General features: G+C 37.1%; 1 protein-coding gene across 1 annotated transcript in view; it reads left to right on the forward strand.

The window, feature by feature from the left end:
- The window catches only part of MCEE (methylmalonyl-CoA epimerase), a 30,055-nt gene extending 24,227 nt beyond the window's left edge, over positions 1-5,828 (forward strand). Inside the window, exon 3 of the mRNA XM_082736630.1 lies at positions 5,039-5,828. Within this exon, the coding sequence (XP_082592756.1) occupies positions 5,039-5,191 (153 nt within the window). The 3' untranslated portion in view covers positions 5,192-5,828. The remainder of the gene's footprint in view (positions 1-5,038) is intronic.
- Positions 5,829-22,878: the final 17,050 nt, after the last annotated feature.

Genomic DNA, 22,878 nt, shown 5'->3' on the forward strand with positions numbered 1-22,878 from the left:
AAATGAAAATTCAGATCTTTACAAGGAATGAAGAGCACCAGAAATAGTAAATTTGTAGGTTAAAATAAAATAACTTTTTATTACCTTAAATTATATAAGAAACAATTGACTTGAAATTTTTAAAATGTAGGGTTTATAACAGAAGAAAAACTTGATAATTGTATAAAGGTGGGGAATTGGGCAAAGGAAAGTACTGTTATAAGCTTCTTATATATGAAGTGTTAGACTAATCAGATAAAAATGTACATTGGAAACTCTAGAACACTCAGTAAGAAAATTAAAGAAGGGGTTCCTTCTTTAATTTTCTTAATACTATGCAGCCATCAAGAGAAATGAAATCTTGCCATTTGCGACAACATGGATGGAACTAGAGCGTATCATGCTTAGCGAAATAAGTCAAGCAGAGAAAGACAACTATCATATGATCTCCCTGATATGACAAAGTGGTGATGCAACATGGGGGCTTAAGTGGGTAGGAGAAGAATAAATGAAACAAGATGAGAATGGGAGGGAGACAAACCATAAGTGACTCTTAATCTCACAAAACAGCTGAGGGTTGTTGGGGAGAGGGGGTTTGGGAGAAGGGGGTGGGATTATGGACATTGGGGAGGGTATGTGCTTTGGTGAGTGCTGTGAAGTGTGTAAACCTGGTGATTCACAGACCTGTACCCCTGGGGATAAAAATATATGTTTATAAAAAATAAAAAATTTTAAAAAAAATTAAAAAAAAAAGAAAATTAAAGAAGGGATAACTAAAATATAATTAAGATAAAACTGAATAGTACGAAAATACATGTTTTCTTCCCCAAGTTTTTATTTAACGTCCAATTAGTTAACATACAATGTAATATTAGTTTCAGGTGTAGAATTCAGTGATTCAACACTTACAGTACCCAGTGCTCATCCCAATAAGTTGCACTCCTCATCCCCATCACATATTTCACTCCTCCCCCCACCCACCTCCCCTCTTGTAACCATCAGTTCTCTATAGTTAAGAATCTGTTTCTTGGTTTTACTCACTCTCTTTTTCTTTTTTTTTTTTTTTCCAAAAATACATGTTTAACCAACAGAAGTCAAGAAAGGAAGAATGAAGTATTAATAAGACAAAAAAAAAAAAAGATGATAGATTCAACTATATGAATGTTAATTAAATATAAATGGATTAAACAATTAAAATCCTAGGATTATATATCTGGATTTTTAGAAAAGATTTTATTTATTTGGCAGGGAGAGAGATCACAAGTAGGCAGAGCAGTAGGCAGACAGAGAGGGGGAAACAGGCTCCCTGCTGAGCAGAGAGTCTGGTGCAGGGCTCGTTCCCAGGACCTTGAGATAAGACCTGAGCCGAAGGCAGAGGCTTAACCCACTGAGCTACCCAGATGCCCCATGTCTGGATTTTTTTTTTTAAACCCACAGATCTAAAAATTGAATTAAGAAAGCAATTAAGATTTTAATTTTAATTTGATGCTATTATAATAGCATCAAAAACAGTTGAATACTTAGGAAAATTTGAACAAGAGAATGGCAAAAATTACACTCCAAAAACTACAAATCATTATTGAAAGATTAAAAAGGCCTCAATAAATGGAGAGATATTTTATGTCATGCATCATATGACTGACTATTGTTAAAAATGGCAATATTCCCTAACTTGATCTATAACTTGATCCAATCCCTATCCGAGTCTGTCTAGCTGGCATCTTTGCAGAAATGGACAAATAATCCTAAAATTCATATAAAAATGCAAGGGATCCCAAATAGCCAAAGCAGTCTTGAAAGAGAATAGCAAAGTTGTAGGATTTACACTTCCTAATTTCAAAACTTTATACAATGCTACAGTAATCAAAATGGCATGGTACTAGCATAAGGATAGACATAGAAATCAATAGAATAGAGCTAAGAGGGAGTCTAAGAGTCAGACATAAATCCTCATATATACAGTAAGTTTTCAACAAAAGTAACAAGACCATCCAATGGGGAAAGACTCGTCTTTTCAACAGATGGCTTTGGGACAGCTGGATACATGCAAAATAATGTATTAGGGGGTTGGCACCTGGGTGGCTCAGTCGTTAAACATCTGCCTTTGGCTCAGGTCATGATCCCAGGGTCCTGGGATCGAGCCCCACATTGGGCTCTTTGCTCAGCAGGGAGCCTAATTCTCCCTCTCCACTCACCCTGCTTGTGTTCCCTCTCTGGTGTCTCTCTCTGTCAAGTAAATAAATAAAATCTTAAAAAAAAAAAAAAAAAAAAGAATGTATTGGGACACTTGCCTCACACCATAGGTTTTATAAGATTTAAAGATTCTTTTAACTGTGGGACACAATACAGTGACATGTACATAGATGAAAAGCAAAAGTCTTTGTTCCTTAGAACTCCAAATGAGAGAAAGCTGCTGTGTAGGCCACATGAGATCACACATGGGGACAAAGTAACAGCAAACTGGAGCTGTAGGGGGCAGCTTAGTGGGGCAAATGGGGTGGGGTTAGTTAGTTTTCATAGGCTCCCTTTAGATTGGCTAATCTGAATAATTCTGTGGGCTCTGGAGCAGATCTACTGTACCTAGTTGTCTGGTATCTATCTCTGGGGAAATTAGATTGGGCACATAATGGCTCCAGAATGTGAGACTGATAAGGGAAATGGTTGAGATGTGGACTTTATTAGTTGCTGGAGAAGAACTGACTAGCCTTTAGCCAGGGCCTCAGAACTGGGTCAAGACAGCATTTCACAAAACCCCCAAAGTTGTATTACATCAAATATAAAAATTAGAATGGGTCAAAGACCTAAATGTAAGAGCTAAAACTATAAAACTCTTGGGGAAAAAACAGGCATAAGTTTTCATGACCTTGAATTGGTCAATGTTTTCTTAGATTTAACACCAAAAGCACATGTAATAACACGGGGCTTCATCAAAATTAAAAGGCTTTGCATAAAGACACACAGAATAGGGGAGAATATTTGCAAATCACATATCTGATAAGGCACTTAAATCCAGAGTGGTCTAAGAACTGTCTGTTACAGTTTGTTTTTATCCTTAATCTTCTGTCCGCTTGATGTATGAGATACTGAGAGCTATGCATGTTTGGTTTGCTTTTTAGTTTTCTGTTAGGTACATGCAGAGTCAAGATTGTTTTGTCATCTTGGTGGATTGTTCATTTTATTTTTAGGTTGTATCTGTTCTTATTTATTCGGCATATTTCACTTTAAATTTTGAACACATGGTTAAACTATCTCCAAGTTTGCTGATACGCGACCCATAGCTCCTACCTTAAATTGCATGGTTTCTGTCCTGGCCAGCCCCTGCCCTAAGACTTGGGTATGGCCAGGTCTATGTTAGGAATCTCTCTGGTCATCCTCTACCCTAAACAAAGACACTCCTCTCAGGTGACATGGGTTATCTCCCAGACATTGAAGCAAGACCTCTCTTAAGACAAAGCCAATTTCTTTACTAGTACACATATATGTAAATTTTATAAGTTTATTTCAGGATTTGGAGGAACATGTGCCGAACTGAGGAGAATAGTTCACTGTGGAGAAAAGTGAGAGTGGTGCTAGTTTAATTACTTTAAAATGAAAAGACTAACTCAGACCAACTTTGGGAAAATGGAAAGAGAAGTTACATTCAATTAAATGAAATTCATTATATCCAGATATGAAAAGATAAGCCATCCGGAGGAATTCCACTGTTCTGAAAAAGATGAGAGTAGACCAATTATTTCAAGATACATGAAGTAACCATGGTTATGGTCTGGGCCTGACTTTGATATAGCTGTCAAGTTTAAAATGAAACATTGTCAGGAATATACAAATAATAGAATGTATACTATTTGAAGAAATCATTTACTTATAGTAATCTAGTATCCTCCTTGTCAGTTGTTTGTCAAGTTTTAGAATTTATTATATAATCCTTGACTCACTGAAAATCAGATTCTATAAATATGAACATTTGTTAAATCTACATGTTGGGTACATGGGTGTTATATTCTCTGCTTTATTTTTAGAATGCCATTAGGCTATTAAACTCCAGAATGATTTATGACTGCCTAGGAATAGAGGATTTTGTATACCTTCCCATCCATTTATTGGGTTCTCAGTCTAATAAGGATGACTTTCCAAGATAGAGGAGCATCACTCTTTCATCAAATATATAGAAACACATTTGCTTCTTTTCAAGACTGCCAATAATATGAAGAAAATAGAAATGATTTAGAAGAGTTATAAAATTATAAATGTTTAGATTTTTTAGAATCGGAAAAAAACATTTTGGTGGCAATTTCTTAGTAATTTACATGGAAATATGAAGTTTTAATCTCAGAGGTGGTTTGGCAGGTGGGAGGTTTGGGGATCCAGAGGAACACTCCTATCTTTTGAGTATGTACTATAACCTGAGTCATATACTGCTAAGATCTTTTTTCTTTTTAAAGATTTTATTTATTTATTTGACAGAGATCACAAGTGGGCAGAGAGGCAGGCGATGGTGGGGGAGGGGGTGTTAGGGAACAGGCTCCCTGCTGAGCAGAGAGCCGGATGCAGGGCTTGATCCCAACACCCTGAAATCATGACCTGAGCAGAAGGCAGAGGCTTAACCCACTGGGACACCCAGGCACCTCCTGCTAAGATCTTCTTATCTGGTTTCTCATTTTAATCTCTTGCCCATTTATATAGGCCTCATCTCTCTATAATAAATGATTATAAATTAGGAACTCAGAGCTCTTAAGAAAAAGGAGTATGTGCAGTATCACCGATAGTACCACTAAGAGAAAATATCAAGTGTGACATACATTTTTTAGGTTATAAGGAGTAATGTTTACTAATGGTGAAAATTCTTAAGCACTGTGATTGCTCACCTATGAGAATTTGCCGACTTCTTTTCCCTCTCTGGAAGCAGTAAACTTATTTTTAGATGGTTTAAGAATGATTCTGCCTGAAGGCAGAGGAGATAGACCTCATGAGCTTACCAAGTTTCTTCTAACTTTTAAGATCCTGTAATTCGTTATTTTTGTGATCTTAAACCTGTTTTTATTTATTTCTTTTTCTCCAGGTGGATGATATAAATGCAGCTGTGATGGATTTGAAAGAGAAGAAGATTCGTAGTCTAAGTGAAGAGGCCAAAATAGGAGCACATGGAAAGCCAGTGATTTTTCTCCATCCTAAAGACTGTGGTGGTGTTCTTGTGGAATTGGAGCAAGCTTGATTTATATTTGCAAGAAACTTTAAAAATCCCCACCAAAATATACTGAAAATCCCCAACAAATTATACTCCAGCATTAAATCCTTCACTCCTTCCATCACTTAAAAGTTCACAATTAAAGGGGCACCTGACTGACTCAGTCAGCAAGGTGTGTGACTCTTTATCTCAGGGTGGTGAGTTCAAGCCCATGTTGGGTGTGGAGATTACTTAAAAATAAAATCTTCTTTAAAAGTTCAAAATCAAAAATTAAATTACAGGGGTGCCTGTGTGGCTCAGTCGGTTAAGGGTCTGCCTTCAGCCCAGGTCATGATCCCGGGGTCCTGGGATCAGGCCCCAGATGATGCTCCCTGCTCAGTGGGGAGTTTGTTTCTCTCTCTCTCTCTCTCTGCCCCTCCACCCACTTGTGCTCTCTCTCTCAAATAAATGGATAAAATCTTTAAAAAAAAAAAAGCAACCTAAATTACAGAAAGAGATTTTTAAAATTGTATATATATATATATAATATTTATCAATATATATAATTGACATATTTGTTAATTACTTTGGTTTTTTTTCTGATTTGGAGGAATCCTTGATTAATAAATACTTAGGGAATATTGTTAAAATCATATTCATAGAAATAAACTATTCTTGTCCAAAATGGGGTAATTGACTGCAGTATGTTTCTGTGTGAGAGTGTGAGTATGTATCTACATGTTTGCACGCGTGTGTGTGAGTTGGGATGGAGCTATGAAAGGGTGCCTGGCAGTTGCATAGCTACATATTTGGGACAAAGTGCTTTCTGAGGATGTTATGGAGAGTTTTTTACACCAAGGTTAATGAGTTTCAACCTCAAAAGTTTTTGCTCTTCTAGAACAATTCTTGTTCACCAGTTCCATGTGGGCAGGTATTTTGAGTGCTAATGCTAGATATAGGAATAAGAAGTTTTGTGGAAAACTTCATTCATGATCTAGTGAGTGCATGGGTAGCTGTTTTTTTTTTATTCTTTATTTAAATTCAGTTTAGTTAACATATACTGTATTATTAGTTTCAAGGGTAAAATTTAGTAATTCATCAGTTGCATATAACACCAGTAGCCATTACATAAAGTGCCCTCATTAATGCCCATCAACCAATTATCCCTTGCCCCCACCCACATTCCCTCCAGCAACACTGTTTGTTTCCTAGAGTTTAGTGTCTCTTATCATTTGCTTCCCTATTTTCATCTTATTTAATTTTTTCTTCACTTACCCTATTCTCATCTTTTTTGTTTCTTAAATCCCACATATGAGTGAAATTATGTGGTATTTGTCTTTCTATGACTGACTTATTTCAGTTAGCATAATATCCTCTAGTCCCATCCATGTCACTGCAAATGGCAAGATTTCATTCTTTTTGATGGCTGAGTAATATTCCATTGTAGATACACACCACATCTTTATCTGTTCATTTGTTGATGGACATTTGGGCTCTTTATGTAGTTTGGCTATTATGGATATTGCTGCTGTAAACATTGGGGTGCAGATGCCCCTTCAGATCACTATGTGTGTGTCCTTTGTGTAAATACCTACTAGTGCAATTGCTGGGTTGTAGGGTATCTCTATTTTTAACTTTTTGAGGAAACTCCATACTGTTTTCCATAGTGGCTGTACCTGCTTGCATTCCCACCAGCAGAGTAAGAGGGTTCTTCTTTCTTAACATCCTTGCCAATATCTGTTGCTTCCTGAGTTCTTAATTTTAGCCATTTTGACCAGTGTAAGGTGGTATCTTACCATGGTTTTGAGTTGTATTTCCCTGATGCTGGATGATGTTGAGCATTTTTTCATGTGTCTGGCCATTTGTATGTCTTCTTTGGAGAAATGTCTGTTCCTTTCTTCTGCCCATTTCCTGATTGGATTATTTGTTTTTTGGCTGTTGACTTTGATAAGTTTTCTTAATAGATTTTGGATATTAACCCTTTATCAGGTAAGTTATTTGCAAGTATCTTCTCCCATTTGTAGGTTGCCTCTTAGTTTTATTGATTGTTTATTGATTTATTGATTGTTTCTTTCACTGTGCAGAAGTTTTTTATCTTGAAGTCCCAATAGTTAATTTTTGCTTTTGTTTCCCTTGCATCAGGAGACATATCTAGTAAGAAGTTGCTACAGCCAAGGTCAAAGAGGTTGCTGCCTGTGTTCACCTCTAGGGTCTTGATGGTTTCCTGTCTCACATTTAGGTCTTTAGTCCATTTTTAATTTATTTTGTGTGTGGTGTAAGAAAGTGGTCCAGTTTCATTTTTCTGCATGTGGCTGACAACACCATTTGTTGAAGAGACTATCTTTTTTCCCTTGGATATTCTTTCTTGCTTTGTTGAAAATGAGTGGACAATAAAGTTGAGGGTTCATTTCTGAGTTCTCTGTTCTGTTCCAATGATCTATGTGTCTGTTTTTGTGCTAGTACCATACTGTCTTGATGAATACAGCTTTGTAATACAGCATGAAGTCCAGAATCATGATGCTTCCAGCTTTGGTTTACTTTTTCAACATTCTTATGATTATTTAGGGTCTTTTCTGGTTTCATACAAATTTTAGGATTGTTTGTTAAGGTTCTGTGAAAAATGTTGATGGTATTTTGATAGGGATTGCATTAAATGTACAGATTGCTTTGGATAGTGTAGACATGTTAACAATGTTTGTTCTTCCAGTCCATGAGCATGGAGTGTCTTCCCGTTTCTTTTTGTCCTCTTCAATGTCTTTCATAAGTGTGCTATAGTTTTTGGAGTTATAGATCCTTTACCTCTTTGGTGAGGTTTACTCCTAGGTATCTTACAGTTTTTGATGCAATTGTAAATGGGATTGTTTCCTTGATTTCTCTTCTGCCTTATTGTTAGTGTATAGAAATGCAACAGATCTCTGTACATTGATTTTATATCCTGCAACTTTGCTGAATTCCTGTATGAGTTCTAGCAATTTTTGGGTGGAGTCTTTTGGGTTTTCTATTTAGAGTATCATGTCATCTTGCAAATAGTGAGAGTTTGACTTCTTTGCTGATTTGGATTTCTTTTATATCTTGTCGTCTAACTGCTGAGGCCAGGACTTCCAGTACTATGTTGAACAGCAGTGGTGAGAGTAGAGATCCCTGTCCTGTTCCTGACCTTAGAGGAAAACCTCTCAGTTTTTCCCCATTGAGGAAGATATTCGCTGTGGGTTTTTTATATATGCCTTTTGTGATATTGAGGTATGTTCCCTCTATCCCTATATAGCAGAGAGTTTTTATCAAGAAAGGACATAGTAGGGGCTCCTGGGTGGCTCAGTTGTTAAGCATCTGCCTTCAGCTCAAGCCATGATCCTGGGGTCCTGGGATTGAGCCCTGTGTCAGGCTCCCTGCTCAGTGGGGCGTCTGCTTCTTCCTGTCCTTCTGCCCCTCCCCTCCACTTGTGCTCTCTCTTGTGCACTTGTGCTCTGTCTCAAATAAATAAATACTTTTTTTAAAAAGGGGAAGGATAAAAAGAAGGGAAGGATGCTGTATTTTGTTAAATGCTATTTCTATACCTATTGAGAGGATTGTATGGTTCTAGTCCTTTCTTTTATTAATGTGATGTATCACATTGATTGATCTGTGGTTGTTGAACCACCCTTGCAGCCAAGGAATAAATCCTACTTGGTCATGGTGAATAAACATTTTAATATACTTTTGGATCCTAATAGCTAGTATCTTATTGAGAATTTTTACATCCATGTTCACAAGGGATATTGGTCTGCAATTCTCCTTTTTAGTTGAATCTTTGTCTGGTTTTGGGTTCAAGGTAATTTGGGCCTCATAGAATAATTTTGAAAGTATCCCTTCCATTTTTATTTTATGGAACAGTTTCAGAAGAATAAGTATTCATTCTTCTTTAAGTGTTTGGTAGAATTCCCCTGGGAAGCCATCCTGCCCTGGAATCTTGTTTGTTGGGAGATTTTTTTTTATTACTGCTTCAATTTCCTTCCTGGTTATAGTTCTGTTCAGGTCTTCCATTTCTTCCTGTTTCAGTTTGGGTAGTCTATGTGTTTCTAGGAATGCACCCATTTCTTCCAGATTGCTTAATTTATTGGCATATAATTGCTCATAATATTCTCTTATAATTGTATTTCTTTTTTTGTTGTTTTTTCTTTTTTTAAAAAAAAAGGATTTTATTTGTTTATTTGACAGACAGAGATCACAAGTAGGCAGAGAGGCAGGTAGAGAGAGAGGGGGGAAGCAGGCTCCCTACTGAGCAGAGAGCCCGATGTGGGTCTCAATCCCACGACCCTGAGATCATGACCTGAGCCGAAGGCAGAGGCTTTAACCCATTGAGCCACCCAGGCACCCCCGTTATAATTGTATTTCTTCATTGTTAGTTGTGGTCTCTCCTCTTCATGATTTCATTTATTGGGGACCTTTCTCTTTTCTTTTTGGTAAGTCTGGCTAGGGGGGTTTATAGATCTTATTAATTCTTTTGAAGAAACAGCTTCTAGTTTCATTGATCTGTTCTACTGGTTTTTAAAATTTCTGTATCATTATATTTCTGCTCTAATCTTTATTATTTCTCTTCTGCTGAATTTAGGCTTTATTTGCTCTTCTTTTTCCAGCTCCTTTACGTATAAAGTTTGGTTGTGTATTTGAGACTTTTCTTGTTTCTTAAGAAGGGACTTTATTGCAATATACTTCCCTCCTAGGACTGCTTTTGCTGCATCCCAGAGTTTCTGAACTGTCATGTTTTCATTTTCATTTGCTTCCATGTTTTTAAAAAAATTCTTCCTTAATTTCCTGGTTGACCCATTCATTCTTTAGTAGGATGCCCTTTAACTGCCATGTATTTGTGGTCCTTCCAATTGTTCCTTGTAGTTGACTTCAAGTTTTAAAGCATTGTGGTCTTTAAATATGCAGGGGATAATCTCATTCTTTTGGTACTAGTTGAGACCAGATTTGTGACCCAATATGTGCTCTATTCTGGAGAATGTTCCATATGTACTCCAGAAAATGTGTATTCTGCTGGTTTAAAATGAAATGCTCTGAATATACCTGTCAAGTCCATCTGTTCCAGTGTGTCATTTAAAGTCCTTGTTTCCTTCTGCTTAGATGATCTGTCCATTGCTGTTAAAGTCCCCTACTATTATTATTCATGAGTTTTAAATTTTGTTATTAATTGGTTTATTTATTCAGCTGCTCCCAAATTAGGGACATAAATATTTACAATTGCAAGATCTTCTTGTTGGACAGACCCTTTTATTATGATATAGTGTCCCTTCTTCATCTCTTATTACAGTCTTTGGTTTAAAATCTAGTTTGTCTGATATAAGGATTGATTCTCCAGCTTTCTTTCAATGTCCATTGGCATGGTAATGGTTCTCCATCCCTCACTTTCAATCTAAAGGTGTCTTTATGTCTAAAATGTGTCTCTTGTAAAATTAATGGGTCTTGTTTTCTTATTCTTTCTGATACCCTCTGTCTATTGTTTGGAGCTTTTAGTACATTTACATTCAGAGTAATTATTAAAAGATATGAATTTCATGCCATTGTATTACCTGTAAAGTTGCTGTTCCTATAGATTATCCCTGTTCCTTTCTGGCTTTGTTACTTTTCAGCTCTCTCTTCACTCAAAGGGTCCCCTTTAATATTTCTTGCATGGCTGGTTTAGTATTTACAAATTACTTTAGTTTGTGATTGTCCTGGAGACTTTATCCCTCCTTCTATTCTGAATGACAGCCTTGCTGGAAAAAGTATTCTTGGCTGCATATCTTTTCCATTTATCATGCTGAATATATCATACCAGTCCTTTTTGGACTCCAAGGTCTCTGTGGACAGGTCTGCTGACAGACTTGTGTTCTACATTTGTTGGTAAAGGACCGCTTATCCCAAGCTGCTTTCAGGATTTTCTTTGTATCTTTGAAATTTGCAAGCTTCACTATTTTTTAAAAAATTTTTTATTTTTTATAAACATATATTTTTATCCCCAGGGGTACAGGTCTGTGAATCACCAGGTTTACACACTTCACAGCACTCACCAAAGCACATACCCTCCCCAATGTCCATAACCCCACCCCCCTCTCCCAACCCCCCTCCCCCCAGCAACGCTCAGTTTGTTTTGTGAGATTAAGAGTCACTTATGGTTTGTCTCCCTCCCAATTCCATCTTGTTTCATTGATTCTTCTCCTACGCACTTAAGCCCCCATGTTGCATCACCACTTCCTCATATCAGGGAGATCAAAGAAATTGAGGAAGACACAAAGAAATGGAAAAATGTTCCATGTTCCTGGATTAGAAGAATAAATATTGTGAAAATGTCTATGCTACCTAAAGCAATCTACACATTTAATGCAATTCCTATCAAAGTACCATCCATCTTTTTCAAAGAAATGGAACAAATAATCCTAAAATTTATATGGAACCAGAAAAGACCTCGAATAGTCAAAGGGATATGGAAAAAGAAAGCCAAAGTTGGTGGCATCACAATTCCGGACTTCAAGCTCTATTACAAAGCTGTCATCATCAAGACAACATGGTACTGGCACAAAAACAGACACATAGATCAATGGAACAGAATAGAGAGCCCAGAAATAGACCCTCAACTCTATGGTCAACTAATCTTCGACAAAGCAGGAAAGAATGTCCAATGGAAAAAAGACAGCCTCTTCAATAAATGGTGTTGGGAAAATTGGACAGCCACATGCAGAAAAATGAAATTGGACCATTTCCTTACACCACACACGAAAATAGACTCCAAATGGATGAAGGACCTCAATGTGTGAAAGGAATCCATCAAAATCCTTGAGGAGAACACAGGCAGCAACCTCTTCGACCTCAGCCACAGCAACATCTTCCTAGGAACATCGCCAAAGGCAAGGGAAGCAAGGGCAAAAATGAACTATTGGGATTTCATCAAGATCAAAAGCTTTTGCACAGCAAAGGAAACAGTTAACAAAATCAAAAGACAACTGACAGAATGGGAGAAGATATTTGCAAACGACATATCAGATAAAGGGCTAGTGTCCAAAATCTATAAAGAACTTAGCAAACTCAACACCCAAAGAACAAATAATCCAATCAAGAAATGGGCAGAGGACATGAACAGACATTTCTGCAAAGAAGACATCCAGATGGCCAACAGACACATGAAAAGGTGCTCCATATCACTCGGCATCAGGGAAATACCAATCAAAACCACAATGAGATATCACCTCACACCAGTCAGAATGGCTAAAATCAACAAGTCAGGAAATGACAGATGCTGGCGAGGATGTGGAGAAAGGGGAACCCTCCTACACTGTTGGTGGGAATGCAAGCTGGTGCAGCCACTCTGGAAAACAGCATGGAGGTTCCTCAAAATGTTGAAAATAGAACTACCCTATGACCCAGCAATTGCACTACTGGGTATTTACCCTAAAGATACAAATGTAGTGGTCCAAAGGGGCACGTGCACCCGAATGTTTATAGCAGCAATGTCCACAATAGCCAAACTATGGAAAGAACCTAGATGTCCATCAACAGATGAATGGATCAAGAAGATGTGGTATATATGCACAATGGAATACTATGCAGCCATCAAAAGAAATGAAATCTTGCCATTTGCGACAACATGGATGGAACTAGAGCGTATCATGCTTAGCGAAATAAGTCAAGCAGAGAAAGACAACTAGCAAGCTTCACTATTACATGTTAAGGTGTTGAGAGGAGTTCACTGTGCCTCCTGGACTTGAATGCCTGTTTCCTTCCCCAGACTAGGGAAGTTATCAGCTATAATTTGTTCAAGTAGACCTTCTGTCCCTGTCTCCCTCTCCTCATATTTTGGGACTTCTAATATCTGGATATTATTTCACTTTATGCAATCTGAGTTCTCTAAGTCTCCCTTCATGATCCAGTAGTTTCTCTCTTCCTTTCGCTTCCTTATTTTCCATCATTTTATCTTTATCACTGACTCTTCTGCCTCATTTATCCTCACTTTTAAAGCCTCCATTTGGGACTGCATCTCAGTAACCGCATTTTTAATTTCAGCCTAACTAGGTTTTAGTTCTTTTATTTCTACACTAAGGGGTTCTCTAGTGTCTTCTATGCTTTTTTCAATGCCAGCTAGTATCTTTATAATCGTTTTAAATTCTAGTTCAGACATCTTACATCTATATTGATTATATCTGTGGCAGTGAGTACTACTCCTGTTCTGTTCTTTTGGGGTGGATTTCTCTGTCTCATCATTTTGTACAGAAAAGAATAGAAGAGAGAAAGAGAAAGAGAAAATACAACAATAACTACAGTGATACAGAAAGAAAACAAAACAAACCAGAAAAAAAAAAAAAGCAAAACAAGGAAGAGAAGAAACAAAACAGAACAAAACAAAAAACTAGATCCTGGGTGTGTTTTGTTCTGCATGTTAAAAGAAACTGGATCCCAAAATAAGAAAGAAATACACACACACACACACACACACACACACACACACACACATAATCAAACATTTTTAAAAAAAGATAAAATACAATGAAATAAAAATACATAAATAAATAAATAAATAAATAAATGAAATAAATAAAAAATACAATGAGGGGCGCCTGGGTGGCTCAGTGGGTTAGGCCCCTGCCTTTGGCTTAGGTTATGATCTCAGCGTCCTGGGATCAAGCCCAGCATCAGGCCCTCTGCTCAGTGGGGAGCCTGCTTCCCTCTCTCTCTGCCTGCCTCTCTGCCTACTTGTGATCTCTCTGTCAAATAAAATCTTTAAAAAAAGTACAATGAAAGGAAAAAATAAAACAAACTATATATATACATATAAATATAAATATATATATATATATATAATGTATATAAAAATAAAAATTAAAAAGAATTGAAAAAATAAGAAAATAACTGAAAAAATAATACTGAAAGACTTAAGAATAAAAAACCCCATGAGTGCTATATGCTGTTGTCCCCAAGAGCTTCAGCTTTGCATCTCTCTACGTTCAGTATACTCGGTGCAGGCCAGTTGTTTCTGCTGGTCTTCTGGGGGAGGGACCTATTGTGCTGATACTCAGGTGCCCTGCCTTGGTGGAATTGCTCCTCTCTTGCCAGGGGTTCGAGCTCAGTGTAAGCAGCTCTGGATTCTACTATGTGGTGCTGTTTTGCTCCCTGAAGGCTTTCAGCACCAATGGGTGGGATAAAAATGGTGATGCCCCCCTCTCTAGCCCTGGAGCCAAAAGTTTATGGCTTCTACTCTTCAGAAAAGCAGTCAATCACTCTTGCCTCCCTCATTTCCATCTGAACTCTGTGTTCACCTGGACTGTGACCAAGCATTTTTTTTATCTTGAGCACAAGACTGAGTTTCAAAAACCAAAGTTTATAGTCTCCTTTGGCCTGATCCCGAAGTATTCCTTCTGGGGGAATGGTGGTCTCACCATGCTTCTGTCATTTGCTGGGCCCTGGCCAGGAGAGCAGTTGTGCAACTGTGCAGCCATTCACAATTTATGACAACACAGAGCAGAAAACTGGTACCTAGACTTACAGTTTTTAACCAGCTTCTCCTCTCCCATACCTGGGAACTCTGCTGCACTCAAGCACCCTCATTCTTCTTGTGACCTTGGGAATCCTGAGACAATGCTGTCCCACCTGTGATTCCAACTCACCTTACTACCTGAGCACCTTTAAGCCAGGGACATACCCCACTGTAGCAGACTTCTAAGAGTTCTGATTTTCTGCTCCACTGCCTGTAACACTTGTGGTAGCCTTCTTAAGCAGGATCCCTCTCCTCCACTGTATGACAAATATATTACCCTGGATTCAAGTCTCTGCACCTCCTACCTTCCAAATGTGGTCACTTTTCTATTTGTAGAATTGCAGAATTTTTCTCAGATATCCAATTAATTTCACAGGTGTTCCGAATAATTTGAAAACTATTTAGCTGTATTTGAGGGACCAGAGAAATTTAGGGTCCCCTACTCCTCTGCCATCTTAATCCCCCTCCCCTGAATTTTTCTTTTTTATTGGCAGACATGGAGACAGCAGTGAATTTGTAGGATTATCTATCACTTCATGTGGTGGAACACCACAAATCCTAGTGGAAGATACAAAATAAATAGAAACCCATCGCCAAGAAGTTTATAGTCCAGTTGGGGAAATTACTTTTTTTTAAAGATTTTATTTATTTATTTGACAGGTGGAGATTACAAGTAGGCAGAGAGGCAGGCAGAGAGAGGGGGGGAAGCAGACTCCCAGCTGAGCAGACAGCCTGATGCGGGGCTCGATCCCAGGACCCTGAGATCATGACCTGAGCCAAAGGCAGAGGCTTAACCCACTGAGCCACCCAGGCGCCTCTGGGGAAATTACTTTATGAAGTATATGTAAATACTTAACAATCAACATGAATGAGTTGAAAAGAAAGGAAAGAGAAAGGAATATGGATCTTAGAGGATGTGCTTAGAGGCACATATGGTTAAAATATAATACAAGGAATTAAAATGAATTTCAAGAATCATGGATGGATGAATTTCTAAAATCATCGATGGGAAAGTGGCTAATGTCTTAAATTCATGGATGATTGGATGTTAGGTAAATGAGTAGTTGTGTACCCGTTGAGCGAGTTATAGAATACAAGTACAACATCTGGTTATACTTCTCACTTAAAAAGTAAAAGCAAAAACTATAATATCTGATGTGGTTGTATGTATGTAAAGGTAATATTTAAGACAACTGTACCATAAGGGAGAAGGGAAGGATAATGGGACTTAAGTGGTAATTAAGTACCTACATTCCACTTGAAGAGGGAACTGTTGACACTAGTAGATTAAGATAAACTGCCTATGTATATTGTAATCCCTAGTGTAACCACTGAATATACAACACAAAGAAGTACACTACAATATGTACATAAATCAAAATTGAATACTAAAGAATGGCCAAATAACCCAGTTGAAGACAGATAAGGAGAAACAGGGGGAAAAAAAAAAGGAAAACAATAAAATGACAGACTTACATCCTAATGTATCAATAATTACATTAAATGTAAATGAGCTGGGACGCCTGGGTGGCTCAGTTGGTTAAGCAGCTGCCTTCGGCTCAGGTCATGATCCCAGCGTCCTGGGATCGAGTCCCACATCGGGCTCCTTGCTCCGCAGGGAGCCTGCTTCTCCCTCTGACTCTGCCTTCCACTCTGTCTGCCTGTGCTCGCTTTCGCTCGCGCTCTCTCTCTGACAAATAAATAAAATCTTAAAAAAAAAAAACTTTAAAAAAAAATGTAAATGAGCTAAGCACACCAATTAAAAGAGATTAAGTGACTGGATAAAATTCACTTTAAATATAATGGTAGATTAAAGAATGAAAAATATATATACTCTGCAAACACTAATCTAAAGAAAGCTATGGTGGCTGTAGACTTCAGAACAAAAGAAAATTGCCAGAAACAAAGAGGTTCATTGCATATGATAAAAGTGCCAGATCATAAGAAAATATAGCATATGTATGTGCACCAAACAACAGAGCTGCAAAATAATATGAAGCAAAAGTTGACAGAACTGGAAAAAAAGAGATCAGTTCACAGTTAAAACTGGGGACTTCAGCATCTCTCTTGGTATTGTATAGAACCACCAAGCGAAAAGTCAGCAACCGCACAGAATTGAACAGTATCATTAACTAATACAGGATACACATTCTTTTCCAGCACATATGGGACATTCACCAAGATAGACCATATCTTAGATCATAAAATAAGCATTAACATATTTTTTAGAACTAAAACCATAAAAAATATGTTTTGTGATAATAACAATTTAACTAGATATCACTGATAATAGTAAAAATCTCCAGAAATTTGTAAATTTTACAGCAAACCTTTTTAAAATTTAATTTCAGTTAATATACAGTGCAATGTTGGTTTTGTTAGTAGAATTTAGTGATTCATCAATTACATACAACCCCCAGTGCTCATCACAAGTGCCCTCTTTAATATCTGTTACCCATCTAGCCCTCCCCCAACCCACCTCCCTCCATCAACACTCTGTTTGTTCTCTATCATTAAGAGTTTCTTGTGGTTTTTTCCCCTGGTCTCCTTTTTTAAATTTCCTCCTTCCCATATCTTCATCTGATTTCTTACTTAAATTCCACAGATGAGTGAGATCATATGGTATTTGTCTTTCTCTGACTAACTTATTTCACTTAACTTAATACACTCTAGTTCCACCCAGGTCTTTGCAAATAGCAAGATTTCATTTTATTCTACATCTTCTTTATCCATTCATCAGTCAATGAACATTTGGGCTCTCCATAGTTTGGCTATTGTTGATAATAGTGCTATAAACATCAGAATGCATGTATCCCTTCAAATCTATATTTTTGTATCCTTTGGATAAATATCTAGTAGTACAATTGCTGGATCATAGGATATTTCTATTTTTTAACTTTTTGAGGAAATTCCATACTGTTTTTCAGAATGAACACAGCAAACTTCAAAATAATTAATGGGTCAAAGATGAAATCTCAGGGAAGTAAAAAACACTGATCTAAATGCAAATACACAATCTTTTAAATAAAATTCACTTTGTGAATTTAATTCATCAATTGGTAATTTAATACAATTCTATTTTCATAAGCAGAATAAAATGTGGTAGCAGTTTATGCAAAATAATATGTATCTGTAGTGTTAACAGCCTCTTAGCATCCATTCATCATTTTCTCCCTAATAGAATTCTGACTCTGTTAGGTGTCCCTCTCTTTCCACGCACACACAGATAAGCCTCAGGTAAAGTCTCATAGTTGGACTTAAATTTCATTACCCTTGCCAATGATGGATTCATAACATGTAATCTATGACACCTCATAGCATTTTTCTAAAAATTTTATTGTTTTAATATATTTTTAAAATATGATAATGTTTTATTTTATGTATCTTTTTAAAGATTTTATTTATTTATTTGACAGACGGAGATCACAAGCAGGCAGAGAAGCAGGCAGAGAGAGAGGAGGAAGCAGGGTCCCCACTGAGCAGAAAGCCCAACGTGGGGTTTGATCCCAGGATCCTAGGATCATGACCTGAGTGGAAGACAGAGGCTTTAACCCACTGAGCCACAGAGGTGCCCCTATTTTACTTATTTTTGGTAATATTTTATTTTAAAATACAAAAATGCTGAAGTTTTCATCAAAATTATAGTTGAGAATTTATATATTGGAAATTATTGATATGTACCTAATTCTTCTGTGTGGAACATATATTTTTTTCCTTTTAAATAGGGTTTATTTTTAGAGAAGTTTCAGGTTCACAGTAAAATTAAGCAGAAAGCACTGAGTACCCATATAACCCCTTCCCCATAAATGCATAGCCTTCCCCCATTATCAACATCTGCATAAGAATGGTACATTTGTTAAAATTAATGAGCCTACATTAATACATTATTATCACTCAAAGTTCATGGTTTACCTAAGTGTTTATTTATTCTTGGTATTAGATCTTATATGGGTTTTGGCAAATATATAATGACATGTATCCATCATTATGGTATTATACAGAATATTTTCACTGCCATAAAAACCTCTGTGCTATTCATCCTTTCCTCCCCGCCTTTCCCCTGGTAACCACTGATACCTTTATCTCTCCATAGTTTTGCCTTTTTCAGAATGTCATATAATTAGAATCATCAAGCAGTTTTTTTAATTGTCTTTTTCATTTGACAGATCATTTCTTTTCAATGCTGAATAATATTCTACATCCGGATGTAATACAGGGTATATATCCATCCACCCAGTGAAGGTTATCTTGGGTACTTCCACATTTTGGAAATTATGAATAAAACTGCTATAAACATCTATGTGTAGGTTTTGGTGTGGACATATTTTTCACCTCATTTGAGTAAATACAAAGGAATATGATTGTGGGATCTTACAGTAAAAGTACATTTACTTACTCTTTTTAAAAATATTTTATTTATTGACAGAGAGAGAGAGATCACAAGTAGGCAGAGAGGCAAACAGAGAGAGAGGAGAAAGCAGGAGGATGCGGGGCTTGATCCCGGGATCCTGAGATCATGACCTGAGCCGAAGGCAGAGGCTTAACCCACTGAGCCACCCAGGCGCCCCGCGTTTGCTTACTCTTAAATAATATCTATCTCTTAGGAAATCACCAACATGTCTTCCAAACTGGCTATTCTAGGCACCTGGGTGGCTCCGTCAATTAAGCAGCTGCTTCCATTCAGGTCATGATCTCAGGGTCCTGGGGTCAAGCCCTGCATTGGGCTCCCTGCTCAGTAGAGAGTCTGCTTCTCCCTTTGCCCCTTCCCCTTGCTCATGCTCTTAAAAAGAGCTTGTGCTCTAAAGAAAGAAAGAAAGAAAGAAAGAAAGAAAGAAAGAAAGAAAGAAAGAAAGAAAGAAAGAAAGAAAGAAAGAAAGGAAGGAAGGAAGGAAGAAAGAAAGAAAGAAAAAAAGAAAGAAAGAAAAGAAAGTGGCTGTACCATTTTATGTTACACTACATCTCTACAAACATTTGGCATTGTTAATGTTCTGGATTTTGGCTATTCTAATAGGTATGTAGTGAAATCTTGTTTTAATTTGTATTGCCCTGAAGACATATGATGTGGAGTATCTTTTCATATGCTTAATTCCTGTCTATATGTTCTTGATGAAGAATCTGTTCAGGCATTTCCCCCATTTTTAAATTGGGTTGTTTTTTTATTATTGAGTTTTAAGTGGTTTTGTTTATTTTGAATAATAATCCTTCATGAGATATGTTGTTAACAACTATTTCTGTCCAGTCTGTTACTTGTCTTCTCATTCTCTTGGCACTGTTTTTTGCAGAGCAGAAGTTTTTATTTTAATAAAGTCCAGCTAATCAACTTTATCTTCAACTTTTTTTTTTTTTTTTTAGGGTCATGCCTTTGGTGTTATATCCAAAAAGGCCCCACCAAGACAAGGTCATCTAGGTATTCTTCTATATTATCTTTTAGGAATTTTATAGTTTTCATTTTACATTAGGTCTATGATTCATTTTGAGTTAATTTTTGTGACAGGTACAAGGCCTGCATCTAGATTCTCCTTTTTTTTTTTTTTATGTAGATATCCAGTTGCTACAGCTCCAGCCTGCTTTGTTGAAGTGATTATCTGCTCCAGTGTGCTGCCTTTGCTTCTTTGTCAAAAGTCATTTGACTATACTTATGTAGGTAAGTCCCAGGGCTTTCTATTTTGTTTCATTGATTTATTTGTCTATTCTTTTACCAATACCACACTTCTTGAGTCCTACAGGTTTATAGTACATCTTAAAATCAGGTAGTGTCAGTCCTCTGGTTTTGTTTTTCAATATTAAGCTCTCTTGTACTGACTTTTCTGCCTTGGCATATAAACTTTAGAATCTCTTTATTAACCTCCACAAAATAACTTGCATGAATTTTTTTTATGGAATGATTTTTTAAATTTATTTTCAGCATAACAGTATTCATTATTCTTGCACCACACCCAGTGCTCCATGCAATCTGTGCCCTCTATAATACCCACCATCTGGTACCCTGACCTCCCACTCCCCGCCCCTTCAAAGCCCTCAGATTGTTTTTCAGAGTCCATAGTCTCTCATGGTTCACCTCCACTTTCAATTTCCCCCAACTCCCTTCTCCTCTCTAACTCCCCATGTCCTCCATGCTATTTGTTATGCTCCACAAATAAGTGAAACTATATGATAATTGACTCTCTCTGCTTGACTTATTTCACACAGCATAATCTCTTCCAGTCCCATCCATGTTGCTACAAAAGTTGGGTATTCGTCCTTTCTGATGGAGGCATAATACTCCATAGTGTACATGGACCACATCTTCTTTATCCATTCGTCCATTGAAGGGCATCTTGGTTCTTTCCATAGTTTGGCAACTGTGGCCATTGCTGCTATAAACATTGGGGTACAGATGGCCCTTCTTTTCACTACATCTGTATCTTTGGGGTAAATACCCAGCAGTGCAATTGCAGGGTCATAGGGAAGTTCTATTTTTAATTTCTTGAGGAATCTCCACACTGTTCTCCAAAGAGGCTGCACCAACTTGCATTCCTACCAACAGTGGAAGAGGGTTGCCCTTTCTCCACATCCCCTCCAACACATGTTGTTTCCTGTCTTGCTAATTTTGGCCATTCTAACTGGTGTAAGGTGATATCTCAATGTGGTTTTAATTTGAATCTCCCTGAGGGCTAGTGATGATGAACATTTTTTCATCTGTCTAATAGCCATTTGTAGGTCTTCATTGGAGAAATGTCTGTTCATATCTTCTGCCCATTTTTTGATATGATTGTCTGTTTTGTATGTGTTGAGTTTGAGGAGTTCATTATAGATCCTAGATAACAACCTTTTGTATGTACTGTCGTTTGCAAACATCTTCTCCTATTCCATGGGTTGCCTCTTTGTTTTCTTGACTGTTTCCTTTGCTGTGCAGAAGCTTTTGATTTTGATGAAGTCCCAAAAGTTTATTTTCGCTTTTGTTTCCTTTGTCTTTGGAGACATATCTTGAAAGAAGTTGCTGTGGCTGATATCGAAGAGATTACTGCCTATGTTCTCCTCTAGGATTCTGATGGATTCCTGTCTCACGTTGAGGTCTTTTATCCATTTTGAGTTTATCTTTGTGTATGGTGTAAGAGAATGGTCGAGTTTCATTCTTCTGCATATAGCTGTCTAGTTTTCCCAGCACCATTTATTTTTTTATTTATTTATTTTTTTTACATGTACCTGTATGTTTATTGCAACATCATTCACAATAGTCAAGACATGGAAGAAGCCCAAGTGTCCATCAATAGATGAATGGATAAAGAAGACGTGATATATATATATATATATGTATATATATAATGGAATATTACTTAACCATGAAAAATAACAAAATCTTGCCATTTGCAACGACATGGATAGCGCTAGAGAGCATAATGCTAAGCGAAATAAGTCTATCAGAGGAAGACAAATACCATATAATTTCACTCAGATGTAGAATTTAGGAAACAAAACAAATGAGCCTAGGAGAGAGACAAACCAAGAACCAGACTCTTAATTATGGAGAACAAATTCCCAGCACCATTTATTGAAGAGACTGTCTTTTTTCCACTGTATATATTTTCCTGTTTTGTCGGAGATTATTTGCCCATAGAGTTGAGGGTCCATATCTGGGATCTCTACTCTGTTCCACTGGTCTATGTGTCTGTTTTTATGCCAGTACCATAACTTGCATGAATTTTGATTGGAATTGTATTTAATTTATAGATCAAGTAAGGAAGAACTGACATCATGACATACTGAGTTTTCCAACCATGAATATGGAATATCTCTCCATTTATTTAGGTCATCTTTAATTTCTTTCATCAGAGCTTTGTAGTTTTCTTCATATAAATCTTGTATATTTGGCAGATTTATACCAAAGTATTTCTTTTTGGTGGAGCACTAAATGGAAATGATAATGTGGGGTTTTTAAAAGATTTTATTTGTTTATTTGAGAGAGAGAGAGAGCATGAGCAGAGGGGAAGTGTAGAAGGAGAAGCAGGCTCCTGGCTGAGCAAGGAGCTCAATTCAGGACACAATCCTGGGACACCGGGATCATGACCTGAGCCAAAGGCAGATGCTTAACTGACTGAGCCCCCCAGGAGCCGCCCCCCCCGTAATGTGTTTTTAATTCCAAATTTCACTTGTTCATTGATTCTATATAGAAGGCAATTGGCTTTTGTATATTAACGTTATATTTTATAACCTTGCTGAAATTACTTGGTAGTTCTAAGAATTCTTTGGATTTTCTACTTGGTGATTATTT

This window comes from Mustela nivalis (assembly GCF_964662115.1).
Source record: "Mustela nivalis genome assembly, chromosome: 6".
Taxonomy (NCBI): Eukaryota; Metazoa; Chordata; class Mammalia; order Carnivora; family Mustelidae; genus Mustela; species Mustela nivalis.